We start from the raw sequence: 14,604 nt of genomic DNA, 5'->3' as shown, positions 1-14,604 counted from the left end.
TCAGCACCAGCTTACCTGCCAACAAGAGCACTTGTACAGGAAGGTGCTGGAAAGGACTGGTAACATGATGAAGGATCCTACCAACCCAGCTTCATGGACCGTTTGTCCCACTCCCATCAGGGAGGAGGCTACTTAGCATGCACACCAGGACCACCAGACTCAAGAACCGTTACTTTCCCTCAGCAGCAAGGTTGATCTACTCCTCCACACCCCCAATTATCACTACTTTATCATTTCCTGTCAGTCACTTTATGTATAGACACTCATGTGCCTAGCATCACTTTATGGACATACAATCAATAAACTAATCTGTATCTAAGGAATCTTGTGAATTTATATTTATTGTGTCTTTTTTGTGCCGCGTTGAAATCGGCATAATAATTATTTGTTCACCTTTACACTTGAGTACAGGAAATAGCATTAAGCAATCTTGTGTCTTGAATGTATGAAGGTCTACCTAAAACATAGGCCTCCATAAATCTTTATAGTATTTACATGAGATTTTAACTCAGAACAGCCTGTTCAGATGAATGTTAAAGATCCCTAGTACTGAGTTCTGTCAATCTTAGAGTTTTTCACCATCATTATGTAACAACAAATAGTTCCTTATTGGGGAATTTTTTTTGTTGCGGTCTGAAATTAAGACGTATGAATATTTTTCTTTTTTTTAATGAAGGAGAAATGTAAAGTACTATTTTAGAAATCTAATAAATAAAAATGCTTTTTTTTTATAGAGCTCGAATGAAGAAAGATTTTGATGACTTTAAAAAACAGCCTGATGATGATGCATTCATTAGAGATGCTTCACAAAATGAAGAAATGGATCGGGAGCTCATAAAAGACATGTCTCTAAATGAAGCAGGATCCTCAAACTCTGATCATCAAGAAATAGTTAAGAAGGAATGCTCTGAACTAGGTACCATCACATTTTTAATGAAATTGAGTTTAGTTCATCATAATTCCATTTTGGATAGTTACTCTTAGCCTCAGTAATTTTATTTGTTTGTGCATAATGATGAATTTTTGTGATATTTTATGGTTATATAAAAGGAAGGCTACCAGAAGCATTCACCTCATTTGTAGCCAAGTATGGCTTAGTTGTTATTTTGTGCTAAAGGTTTTAGAACCATTTTGAACTTGTATATAAGAATTGTTCATATTAGGTAACTTCATTATCAAAGTTCAAAGTAAATTTTAATATCAAAGTACATACATGTCACCTTATAAACCCTGAGATTCATTTTCTTGTGAGCACTCAATAAGTCAATAGAATAATAACCATAGTCAATCAATGAAAGACTGCCCAACTACGGCATTCAGCCAGAGCGCAGAAGACAACAAACTGTGCAAATACATAATAAGGAATAATGATAAATAAATAAGCAATAAATATCGAGACTATGAATTGAGTCCTTGAAAGTGAGTCCATTGGTTGGGAAACATATCAATGATGGGGCAAGTGAAGTTGAGTGAAGTTATCCCCTTTGGTTCAAGAGGCTGATGGTTGAGGGGTAGTGGCCAACTAATGATAGAGAGTTCCAGAGCATTTTCTTATTTTCACTAGCATTTGTTGCTGCCTCAAATGCTGCTCATTCTCCTGTATCTTCATGTGATGATAATTGACAATTAATCAGTGGTTAATTGGGCCATTGGTTAATTGGGGCAGCTGCTTATTTGGGACAACTCTTAAAGAACAAAAATAAATGAAGAAAATTCTTTTTTGTTTTATGGTGGTTGGCAACCAGTTTTCAGTGCATTACCATCACCTGCTAGACTTGTGGTGTTCCAACCAAATATGTCCTGGAGTTCTCTACTTTAGACAATCTAGTTCAGCCTGCAGTTCTCTATTAGCCTCACCCTGTAGTTGCAATTCCTCGTGAATGCTTAATGCACTCATTAGATAATGCCACAAACTGCTATTCTTCCTTAATTATGTCACATGTTTTTGCATAGTTGTATTACCTCAATTACATTGATTTCACCTACATCACTTGTAAGACAAATCGTCTTCTTAAAGAATAGTAATTATTGCATGTTATACTTTTAAAATTGCTGTTTTTCCAAGTCTATCTGCTTTTTCATGTTTTCCTTTTCTTGGATCGTAGCCTGCAGTTGTTTACTGAGACCTCAGAGTTCTTCATTTGCTTCCAGGTTTTCATTTTATAATCTGGATGTAGATAATTCACTTTGCAACAAATTCCTTTTCCTTTTGTATCCTTGTAATAATTTCCTCCATTTTCCAATCTCTTTCAACTCACCATTGTTCTTGTCGGGTACTTTTTTGTTGTTGGAGTTATGCACATTTACCCTGGGCTTCAACCATAAAATCTGAGGATTTTCCTTAAATTTTGAAACATTTCTTAAATTCTTGACCATTTACGATAAATATACTGCCATTAAGATTCCATCTCCCCTGCCTGTGAACTGTTGGATCCTCCATTCAGCATTTCTTTGACTTCTTCCTACCTAATTCCTTTAATACCAAGATACTTTTCTGCAGACTTGATGATAATTTTAATTTTCTCAGTTCTTTTGCTTGTTTGCACTGAACAATTAATTGCATCCACCATAAAAAGTACGAAATCCTTTCTACTCATTAATAGTGTATCCTTATTTTTCATATTACAGCTCTCACAATTCACCAGTTTATTATTCCCTGTATTTGTTTGCTTGACAGCCTTTTTTTTCATCAAATTCTTTCACTGACTCTGCATAACCGATTCCTTGAATTACTTTTACATATTGTATTTCAGCCACCTTCTTGCTATAAATGCACCCTCGATAAGCTGCGCTGTGTTCCTCGCCACAATTGCAGCATTTCAGCCTAGCTCCCGCTTCACATTTCCCATATTCATGTTTTCCAGCGCATCTCCCACATCTTTGTTTTCCTCTGCAGACCGCCGCAATGTGCCTGAATTTCTGACATTTATAGCATCTTAAAGGCGGTGGTATATATATTCTAACCGCATAACGCATATACCCTAAGTAAATGTTAGTTGGCAATCTCTCTTCATCAAAGTTAATCATTACCGATAAACTATCACACTTTTTCCTGTTTCTTGTAACTTTCAAACGTTTGACCTCATAATTTTTGCTCCCTTTATGTTCTGTTTAATCTCATCCATAGGAACTTTTGTTGGTATCCCCGAAATAACTCCTGTAGTCCACTTTCTATTGTTGGGTATTGAGCATTGTACTTCTTTGCCGTCTATTTTACGTAATCTTATCACTTTACCTTGCTGAGCACTATCCCGACAAATCACTGATAGCAATCCATTTCCTAAAATCTTTGCTCCTTTAATCTCGCCTATAATTTTGTTGAGCATCTTCATCAAACGAATCAGGTTCCAATCACCAAATGACGCCCGGTCTTCACTTAGTTTTATAATTGTTTTTATCTCATCTTCTTTCCATTGTTTTGCTGTCCTGCTTTGATCATCCGCTGACTCCTCAGAGTTTGATATCCCGTAGCTCTGCTTTCTTTTCTTCCTCTTTCCATTCCGTTCCTCTTCCCCGCCGACCTCCATCTCTAGTTCACTTCCACTTTCGCCAAAAACTTCCTTCAATAGCTTGGCTCTTTCCTTGATGTTCTCTCTCTCTCTCCGCCATTTTCCAGTCACAACTCGACTCTCTCTTTCCACCTCAAATCAAGAAAATTGCTGGGATTCCCTTCATTTATTTAGACACTATGCCACCTTATTTGGACAGGAGATTTGCTGAACAGTTTCTAACTAGCGTCATTCACATGTAGTTGTGTGTGTTCGTGTTTAAAAAGTGATTTTTGTCACTGATAGCTGGCAAGAAATCAGCAGCAAGACAATTCCAAGTTGTTTTGCTCACCGTAGTTTCAAGTATTCAGGTTTGGTGATGTCAGAAATGGCTGAGATTGAAAATGAAACTATTTTACAACTTCACATTAGGAACTGCAAAGAATTTGAAGGTATCTACACTCAGAGCCTGCTTAACGCTGAGGATGTGTTCTTCGGAGGTGGAGCACTATGTAAATCAGCGCTATGCAGGGTCATTATAACATTATCTAAATTGACATGTGTCTGATTTTTTTTCTAAAAGAAATCAAACCCCAGATATATGATACTTTTTGTATACATAGTAGTTCATGCAGTGACAAAGACACAATTAGGCCTAACCTGTACATCAGTGGAGCAGCAACACATCGCCGCAGCAGTGGAGGGAGGCCGGGGTGGTGATTACCTCGTAGAAGAGGGACCAGGCTGTGGGTCCTCCTCTAACTTTGGCTTCTTCTTCACTGCTTTTTTTTTTAAGTTTCCTCTCATGAAGCCATTCTTGGTAGCAGGAAATCATGTTGAGAACACCTCTTTTTGCCTTACTGCTTTATTTCCAGTCAGGGTCAAAATCGATGAACTGGTCCATAATTTGTGTGATTGTGGTGATGCTAGTGCTGAGGAATTTTGTGGTGAGGTTTCTTGCTGGTGTTTCCGCTTCTCCATCCGTGTCTTCAGATTCACGCAGGATGCATTGCTCTACCAATTTTTGAAGCTCTTCGTTGTTAAGCTTCTCACGACGAGAATACAATAACTCTTCAACATCACCATCATTAGCATCCTCTAATCCCGTTTTATTGACCAGTTCAACGATGTTTTGGATGACTGGTTCCACCTGAAATCCTAGGAGTTTCACATCCATGCTAATGCTTTTCCCAGACGTCTTAGATGTACTACCCTCACTGGAAGTTGCAGGCCATTTTCCAGACATTATGTGTGGGGGGAAAAAAATAGAATAAATTAGTGAGGGAACAAGAGTGTGAACTAAAATGTGATTGGCTGTGAGTGACTCAGAGAGTACGTAAAGCGCTCTCATTGGCTGATTGAATGTTTACTATAATGGCGGCTGCTCTTGCGAAGTTTTAAATGTTGGATGTTTGCTCTGACTTTTGTTCATTGGGTACACTGGATGAATATTTCAATCGATAACCATTAGCTAATACATGGTTTTATAGTACTATTGGCAGTTTTCTAATTTATTCTCTACTGTATTTAATTTAAATGCATAATTTGTGATTCAATTTGTCTTCTTTGTACCTTTTTAACTATTTTCATGAAGCTTCGGCTAGTTGGGCCAAAATGTACTAGTCCCAATGTATCCCAATTATGCAAAGTTCTGTATTTTATATATGTTCAATGCTGCCTTTGAAAATCCCTTAAGAACAGTGTTAAGCTTTGTTCCTTTGGTATATGTCATCATCATCAAAGCCTGTTATGCTGCCGGCATTTCAGGCAGATCTGGCATATGTAGAATATTAATATTCCTGTAAAACACTGACGTAAAAAGCCCCAGTTCTTTATCCTGTTTTTTTTTTCTCCCCCAGGCACTAATTTATCACTGAAATGTCTTTATATACTGTAAGAGTAGAACAGAAACTGGATGTTTCTCTTTGAGTATTTGGTCAGGCCATTTTTTTTCTCAACTGTATGTCAGTATGTCCGGCAATTAATATATAACAAACCACTTTATGAAATTAGTTGCTAGACGACTGTTATACTGCGTCAAGAAGCAATAGCCACGTGCCTGCCTGCTTTTTGCGGTGAAATAGATCGTCTGCAAATCGGCAGAGTTCTGGTTTTCTTTGGTATGAGAAATATTTCAGGAGAATGCAAATAAGGGTGATCCTGGAATCTTTCTCATTAGCACAATTAGTTTGCACTGTTGTGGGCCTGTTCTTGTGATTTTCTGTTCTTTGTTCTTATAAGAAAGTCTAGCATGGTGGACATGTTATGAAGGATTATTACACAGGACAAATCCTCAATGAAGAAGGCATAAACATAGCTGTTTTCTTTTTGAACACTTGTATCCCTCACACACACATCCTATGTGTAAGATTAGGGAGAGAATATATATTTTTTTAATTCATTAAGATGGAATTAAACTATGGATAGCCTAGCACATCTCAAGACTACATTGCAAATATAGCTGGTAGGTACATTGTTTGGCAGCAGTACAGTGGCCTGCTATATCTCTGTGATTCGTTATTTTGGGTCGTGATACTAGTTTTCTTGAATGAGTATCCAGAGTGTGCAAGAATCGTGGAATCCCTTTCGTTTTACAGCTCAAAGCATAGCTCAATTGCTTGAAATAGTTTTGGGTATCTGGGATAGAAAGCTATTTACCTCACCCTATAGCTACCAGATGCTGAGTTCCTGCTGAATGGTGGAAGTCTGGTAACTCATTGGCAGTTTGAGAGTGGTCTATCTCCCCTTTATTAGAATGTATTTTTCCTCTGAGTATCTGTTCTGCAGGATAATTGAAAATTTGCAAAGAAATCAAGCCATTTGTGTGACTAAGTCTCCATTAACTTTCAAATTTAGCTATTCTTGGCAACTTAGAATGCTTGTATGATGCGTCAGAAGCCAGTTAATCCTAGTTAATTACTAGTCAACTTGTTGAAAGACTGTATCGATTAAGTCACATTTATTTCTGGGGATTATGCTAATTGTTCTTGAGCACTCAATGTTATGATTGATGAGAAAGTCTTGCAGCAAGCTGATTAGTCACATGTTGTGATCTTTGTTTGGGATAAAAATGAAATAATCTAATTTTGTGGGTTTAAATGTAACTACTTTTCTTCCCTGACCTATTTAGAACATCAGGGAATCACTCATTAGTGTACTGCTTTCAGCAAACTATTTGGAGAATGCTGAATTAAGCCCTCATTGACAAAGTCTTTCATGCTCCCACTGTGCAAACATCTCACTTTATTTCATGCATGGAGAAATGCATTGTTGATGGTTTTTTTCGGTGTTCAGTGTTAATGAATTGCATATCTTTATTGTGAACCAATCATACTTTATCTTTAGAAGTTATCCACTTAGGTGAAAAGATCATTCAGTTGTTTTAATGGCTACCATAAAATTGATTTGAATCTTGCTTAGAACCACTGTGTCCTAAGGAAATAGATGTAACTCTTGACCTTGAGAAACTGTATGAACTGAAAATGATATTGCAGGCTGTTTTGATATCTTGGTGATAATTCCATCTATTGTGCAAGAATTGGTAACTAAGCAGCAGGCAACCAACCACACAATGCTGTCATGCAGGGAGCAAGGTTGAGAGGAGATTCCAGCTTTCCATTTATTTTGGGTATCTTTCAGCAAGACAAATAAAAAGCTACCATGGGATAAGCTCTATATAATTTTAATTACCGTGGATTTTGACTGCCCGTATTGACAGCTGATGTTTTCACGAATATTCAAGAGTATTTTATTTTGCCTTTGTAGTGTCGTAGAGCAGTACAGCGTATAAGTAGGCCACCGTGTTTATGCCAACTACCTGCCTGCATTAATTCCTCATCCCTATGCCCTGTTCATTCAAGATGCCTCTTAAATGTTATTGCTCCTGCCTCTGCCACTTCCTCTGGCAGGTCATTCCAAATACCAACTGCTCATGTGAAAATTTTCCCGCTCGGGTCTCCCATTAAACTACCTTCCTCTCACTTAAACATATGGCCTTTAGTTTTAGATACACCTACTCTGGGAAACAGACACCTGCACCTCTTGGCCTTTTGCACTGCAGGAAAAATGGGTATACCTTTTCAGTCTGTCTGATAACTCAAGCCCTACATTACTGGTAACATTCCTGTGATTTTTTTTTCTCTGCACCTTCTATAGCTTAACCATGTAGTGTGGTGACCACAACTATACACAATATTCAGTTAGTACAGCCTAACCAACATTTTGTACAACTACTGGATCCACTGAGTTCATCAGCATCTTATTTTTTGCTCCTCCAGATTTCAGCATCTGCAATCTCTTCTCTCTCCAAATTTAAGGAGCTCCTTGGAGGAGGAAATAAATAAAAGAGATGCAGAGTTTTATTGCTGGACTTTCAGAACCCTGGTCCTTGCAACTAAAGACAATATTCTGAAGGAGTGATTTAGCTCTTGGTGGCGGGGGTGGAGATACATCTCTACCAAAGAAGGTGTATCGCGCTTCTTCCCTCTGCTAGGCTGCAGATTATCCTAAACACCTGCTTAGCCCCCTTGATCAGAGTCACATGAAGCCAAGGAAGCAGGTCGTATGGTTGTATGAGCAGCTGGTGCATATCACAACTGCTGGTTATGTGACCACTGAAGCCAGGCGGACAATCTCTGAAGAGTATTGATAATGGTTGGGATTGCCCGTCTTGTAAAGACACTTCCCAGAAGGTGGCAGTAGCAAACCACTTCTGCAGAAGAATTTGCCAGTCATGGTCATGGAAAGACCAGGATGGCCTGTGTCATACCACACAGCACACAACGAACAAATGAGTAAACTCTGATATGAATGTGAGAATAGAACTGATGGAGTTCGGCTGCTTAGGAAGGTTAAGAGATTGGGATTGAGATCATGAATTTTAATATGAGGGCTTTTCTTAATCATAAACTCGCAGGTCAGCAAGAATAGGAGAGATAGAATCAGGGTCACACTCAGCATAGTGGTAGGCTGGCTAAGTTGTAACAAGTTTGTCAGTAAGTTATATGCTTAAAGATTCACCTCCCATCTCAAAAGCTTGATCTTGAAGCCTAGGCTGATAGTTTAACCAATGCAAAACATTGTCCTACCTGCCCATTTGAGTGCCGGTAAAGGTACCTTTAGCAGCATTCTGAATATCAGGGCAGCTATGATCCAACTGATACTTGGTCTCTTACAACCGATTTTCCTCCTCATCGTCACACTACTTTTTGCAGGAGTTATTTTTTTCAGAGGTTCCAATAATCCAGGAATCTGAATGCTTGCCCCCTGCCCAGTTCCTCACCCACAGATTCATCTTTCTGTCTTTCTATTCCTCCCCCGACTAGCAATTGGCACCAGTAGTCTTGTCACTGTCCCATCTGTCTGCATTTGACCCATCTCCTCCTCACTACTACTGTCAGGCGGGAAGCGCAGGAGTCTTAGGACCCATGCCACTAGGTTCAGGAGCAGCTATTGCCCTGCAGCCATCGGGTTCCTGGACTGGCTTCACTCGCCTTTGTGCTGAACTGACTTTGCAGCTGTGCAGTCACTTCCAGGACCTGGCAGCTCATGTTCTCTGTATTAGCTGCTAACATATTTTTTAATTATTTGCACTATTTGTCCTCGTTTGCACATTGAATGTCTGTCAGTTGTATGTGGTTTTTCGTGGATTCTATTGTTTCTTTGTTTTGTGGGTGCCTGTAAGAAGATGAATCTCAAGGTTGTATATGGTATATGTACATTGATAATAAATTTGAACTTTGAACTTAGAGCTTTGAGTAATCCAGAGATTACTGCCTTCAAGGTCCTGCTTTTGAGCTCTTTCCTAACTCTCTAACTTCTACCTATTTCATTGGTGCCAATGTGCACCGTCACCTCTGGCTACTCGACCTCTCCCTTGAAAATGTGCTGCAGCCGTTCTGAGTCGTACTCCATCCTGACGCCTGGTGGGCAGCAGGTCTCCCTGGCGTCTCCTGTCATGTTGCTCTACCTGACCTTATCCTTCCTTACCTAGCCTCGGAGTCAACCACTGTGCCATTGATCTGCTGCGCCTTAATAGGTCATTGCACCCACCCAACCCCCTCCCGCCCAGCAGTATCTTAAATGGTATACTTGCTGCCGAGAGGAAATGGCCACAGGGTGTTACTGTATTGTATGTCCCTTCCTCCTTACCTTACTGTCTGTACCCTGGGTGCGATCAACTCACTAAAACTTTTGTCTATGATGTTCCAGCATTCCAGGCAATCCTAAGAACATGGGATGTTTGTAGAATAGAATAGACAAGTGGCCATTTTCAAAACTGGAGTAGGCTCCCCACAAACCACTAATTTCCTTTTTAGGCCTGATTAAAGTTTAAGCCATTACCCCCACTGTTTAGTACCAGCTAAAGCAGATTAAAACAAAAGCCTGGGCAATATGACATATATTAATTATATTAGGTAACTGCATTCATCACAAACTGCATATGCAACATTCAGTGTTCAACTTAGCAGTAAAGTTGTGGTGTATACATCAGCAGCTTTTTTACAGGTTTGTCTGCAATATATTGTTTAATGTTAATCATTTTAATGTCTTTCAGATGACTTTTTGCAACCAGATGTTGAGGTACCAACGGCCAGAGTAAAGCCACTAAGGAAAGAATGTTCCAGTAAAGAAACACAGAAACAAGCTTCCAAGAATCCTAAAAGGCAAATTAAATGTAATGATCTTGAATGTTTAAAGGAATCTCCTCCTTGCAAAAAGACCAAAATAAGCACAAATGAAGCTGCTGCAAATCTAAACACACTAGATGTGTCATTTGACTCTGATATGGGAAAGCAAAAGATTGAATCAAAACCTGCAACAGTACAGCTTTCGACTGAATCACCCAGTTTAAGCGGAGTGGATGAACAGCCTGTCAAATCAGATCATTCAAAAGGGGAGGTAGTCAGTGTATCACGATCAGTTATGCAGAAAGGGACCAAACCTATCCAAGCTTTACTTGCAAAACACAATGGGAACAAAGTGACCTTAACTAGTCAGATATCCTCCTCTGTAACAGAGACTAACAGCCCAGAAGAGAGAACATCTCCAGCTACATTGCATCCTAGTCCAGTAAAATTCTGTTCGCCCCCTCCTATGTCTCCAAAAGGGCCTCTGCAAATGTTGTATAAAATGCCTGATGGATCTTGTGTGCCAATTGATTTAAGTAACAGCCAGATTAAGATTGCAGTGCAACCTGTTATTGACCCAAAATCTGGAGAAAAGATCATGCAGCAGGTGCTTATTTTACCCAAGAACTTCTTGTCTCAGCAACAAGATGGTAAATGTGTTGAAAAAGGAAGTCCACCCAAGACACCAAGGGAACTGGAGAAACAGCCCTTGGCTGTGTCTCAAAATACTAACTTGGGACACTCGCCTTCAGCTGATGACCAATCTCTGTCATCTGTTAAAGTTCAGTCACAGATTTCCAGTTTAACAAAAAGTAGGAATACAGCAAGTACAGTAACAGTTTCTGCTGGTCAATCATTGAAAGTTACATCATCTTCGTATAATTTCTTGGCATCATCTACCATGGTTGGAGCAGAAGGAAGGCCAGAAATGCCATCAATCATGGCAACTGCAGTTACAACATTAAGTACTGGACATAGACAATCAGCATCTATTCAACCAGCAACACCGACAAAACTACAGAGCAGGTCAACTAGTAACACTGGAACAACACAGAATTCTAACTTACAACAATCAAAAGAATCAACTGAAGCAAAGCAGGAACTTAAGACTGTGTGCATAAGAGATTCTCAGTCCATTTTAGTCATGACTCGTGGAGGAAACACTGGTGTAGTTAAGGTGCAAACCAACTCAGACCAAAAGTCACCTAATGCTATTACTCCTCGGCCAATATTTACTTTTTTACCAGAAGTTCAGAATTTTGTAGTATCAAAAACACAGCCGTCATCACCATTGACATCTCTAGTTCCTACACAAACTTCCATTTCAAACCTTAGTCAGCTCCCTGCTTCCAGTTCTGCTTCATCAGTTCCATTAGGCTTAAACCATATGGCTGGGGACAAAATTAAACTCGGGCCTAACAAAACTGTGAATAATTCAGGGGTTGTACCTGTTCGTGTACCTCTGCCTACAATATTGTCACCAGTTTCAGATAGTCCAACTGTGAACAGCACCACCCAAAATGCCGTGAATATAGTCAGTGGTCCTGTGGGTGGATTATCTAGTGGAGGTCCTGTCCAAAATAAGGTAACGTTAGCTCAAGCACCATCACTGCAACTCTCTCTTGATGCCACAAGTTGCAAACAGTTATTTCTTACCTCACCAGAAAGCAATAAGGCAGGAGAAAGTACATTTTTGGCTGGAGCCACAGTGCCAAAACTTCTATTGGTTCCAAGTCCCTCTGCTGCACCTTGTGGAACAAATCAAGTCACTATGGCTGCTAATGCACAACCTCAAAAGTTGATCTTTATGAGTCCACCTGTGACTCCAATCTCCTCATCCTCCAACTTAATATTAACAAAACTAGCCCACCCACAGCATCCTCCACTAATAAATGCAACACAGGTGACAGTGAAGAATGCAGATCCTTGTCAAGTTGTGCTCTTACCATTTACTGGTGAAACACCAATTAAGACCAATCCATTGCCTGGCCCATTTCAGGTAACAGAAATAAATAAGGGAAATCCAGCTCATCTTGTTCAGAACAATGTCCCAAAAATCCCAGGAATCAATGTTTTGCCGAATATATCTGCAAAGGTTGGAGATGGATTATCTACCACACGCGCAGTCTTACCAACAACTTGTGTTACCACTCCAGCAATTCCTTCTGTTGTAGTTGGGAATCGAAGCTCTTCATCTTTTAAGACCTCTACAGGAATTAAGACGTCTGTAAGAAGTGTGCAGACACTAGCAACAACAGCAGCAGGTGTATCTCTTCCAACATCAACTTTCACAACTTTTGGTTCACGTCCCACTACATTAGTTAAAAGAAATGAAAATCCATCTAGATCTAATCAAGCAATGCTGTCAACTAGGCATCCCGTTGCCATTTCAACAGTGAAAGCAGAACACCTTGCGTCATCAATGCTTCTTGCATCTGTACAGCCAAAAGTGTCACAGCAGTCCCTGACTCCATCTCTCTCTTTGCCAATTTCGACTGCTTTGCCAAGCCCAATCACGGTCAATTCAAAGAGAGTACCAGCAAGCCCTCAGCCATTGAATATAGCCTTTACCCCACAGAACTCGCATTTTTCAAAGGACAGTTGTCAAACAGTTATTCGATTCCAGAATCCAAACACAATAGCATCACAAATTGATTCAAGTACTGCTTCCAGGTTTGCATCTGTGCCAGCACCTACTCGCCCAAGTCCACCAGCTGTTGGTAATGTGTTGTCTCCTGTTGCTTTGGGTCTTAGTTCAGCCCATCAAACAACAGTACCCAGTTTAACAAAACATTCTGTAAGTACTAATGCAGTTACTGCAGCTGCTTCTCCAATGCAGCCTATGGTACCTGTGCCACCTCCTATCAGCAGAGCTTCTGGACCGTTAGATGAGTCTTGTATCCGACAGAAAATAGTCATCAACACAAGTACTCCTCTGGCCCCAGGGACTCAAATAGTCATCAACAACCATCGGTTTGTTGTTCCACCACAAGGCCTTGGATCTGGTAGCCATGTCCTGCTAATTTCCAATACACTGAAGCAAAGTAGTCCAGGATTTCATGCAGGAACTGATGTTACTACTGCTTGTCGTAAGGGCATGATGGTACCTGCTGTGTCACACTGTTCTCAGTCCTCTGTGTCTCCTTCTGTTCCTCCCTCTGAAAGGTTACTTCAAACTCTGTGTCCTCTGAGTGCTCCACAAACTATAACTGCTGTTTCTAAATCCACTCAGTTTACCACAGGATCGACGCTGATAAATGTTTCTACAGCAAGATCTCAGCCTCATACTATTGTATCTAACTTCCAAGCTCCTACAACCCAGAGTGCTGCAGTTCTTCCTGTAGACACAGCCTTCAGTAAATTATTGGTCAGCCCAGAGGGAGCTGTTTTAAATGCTATTAATACTGTTGGTAATCCAATTGCAAAAGTGGTGTCACCATCATCTCTGACTAGTGTTTCAGCAAATTCAAGTGCTGCTGTAGTCTTCCCAGCATTAAAGACATCGGAAGTCCTTGACCCTACCAGAACTATTTCAGCATCTTCCAGTCTTTGAATTGTAACTGCCATAAGTCCAAACCACGAGCCTTGAACAGGACTGAAATTATTCTTAGATTATGTTTTTGGCTTGGGGATAAGGCACAATTTAATACATCAACTGAGTTCTGTAAAACAACAGTGACTGAGATGTCTAAGAGGCACAATATTTATTAATCTGCAGTTCCTAAATTCCTGTTGCAAGGATGCTATCCTAGTGTTGTCTCTGTGAAACTTGTGTATTTCAATGTACAAAACAATGTTTAAAAAGTGTAAGACAGCAGATTTTGAAGGTACTTGTAAATTTTCCTGGTTTATAATTTTAAAAAAACTTAGCAATTTTATTGATTGCTTACTGTGCACTCAAGCTTCTTGCACACTTGCAGTACGACCTGTATTGATGTTTATATCTTTGGTATGCTGCAATGTTCACTTTAAATGTGTGACCTTTTTTTAGAAAATGTGCAGTCGAAAACAAAGCATAAGACTTGTTTATAAGCTGTTGCTGCCTTTTTAAAGTATTTAACGTAGAAAACCTCTGTAATTGTACAGTTGTAAATACTTTTGAATCCACAAAGTTGTACTAAAGTGAATGTACAAAAGAATTTTCCTAATTTATTTGTTTGTTTATATAATGTATAGGTTTTTAAGCTGTTTAGTAGCTTTTAAGGACCAGTGTTTAGAGAAATGCAGACAAATCTGCATGATTAAAAACGTGTGCAATCATTATTTATTTGCTGAAAATTTTTTCCAATTTAAATGCAGCTTTCCTCCCAGACTCTAGTTTTTGGTCCACTTCCAAGCTTATAGTAGTCTTTAAATTTGACTGTGTAGCTTGGCTTATGAATATGTGATTATATGATTGGAAAATGTATCTGTAGAGAAAATACAGCTGTAGAGAAAATGCTCCATATATTTTCTCATCATTCTTTTGGCAGTGCCTAAAAATTGAA

General features: G+C 39.5%; 1 protein-coding gene across 1 annotated transcript in view; it reads left to right on the top strand.

Moving 5' to 3' along the window:
* Positions 1-14,403, top strand: part of LOC140197682 (uncharacterized bromodomain-containing protein 10) — a 77,249-nt gene extending 62,846 nt beyond the window's left edge. Inside the window, exons 7-8 of the mRNA XM_072257992.1 lie at positions 735-916; positions 10,045-14,403. Coding sequence (XP_072114093.1) covers positions 735-916; positions 10,045-13,670 — 3,808 coding nt within the window. The 3' untranslated portion in view covers positions 13,671-14,403. The remainder of the gene's footprint in view (positions 1-734; positions 917-10,044) is intronic.
* Positions 14,404-14,604: the final 201 nt, after the last annotated feature.

Source organism: Mobula birostris, chromosome 5 (genome assembly GCF_030028105.1).
Source record: "Mobula birostris isolate sMobBir1 chromosome 5, sMobBir1.hap1, whole genome shotgun sequence".
In the NCBI taxonomy this organism is placed as follows: domain Eukaryota; kingdom Metazoa; phylum Chordata; class Chondrichthyes; order Myliobatiformes; family Myliobatidae; genus Mobula; species Mobula birostris.
This window is presented reverse-complemented; position numbering and strand designations above follow the sequence as displayed.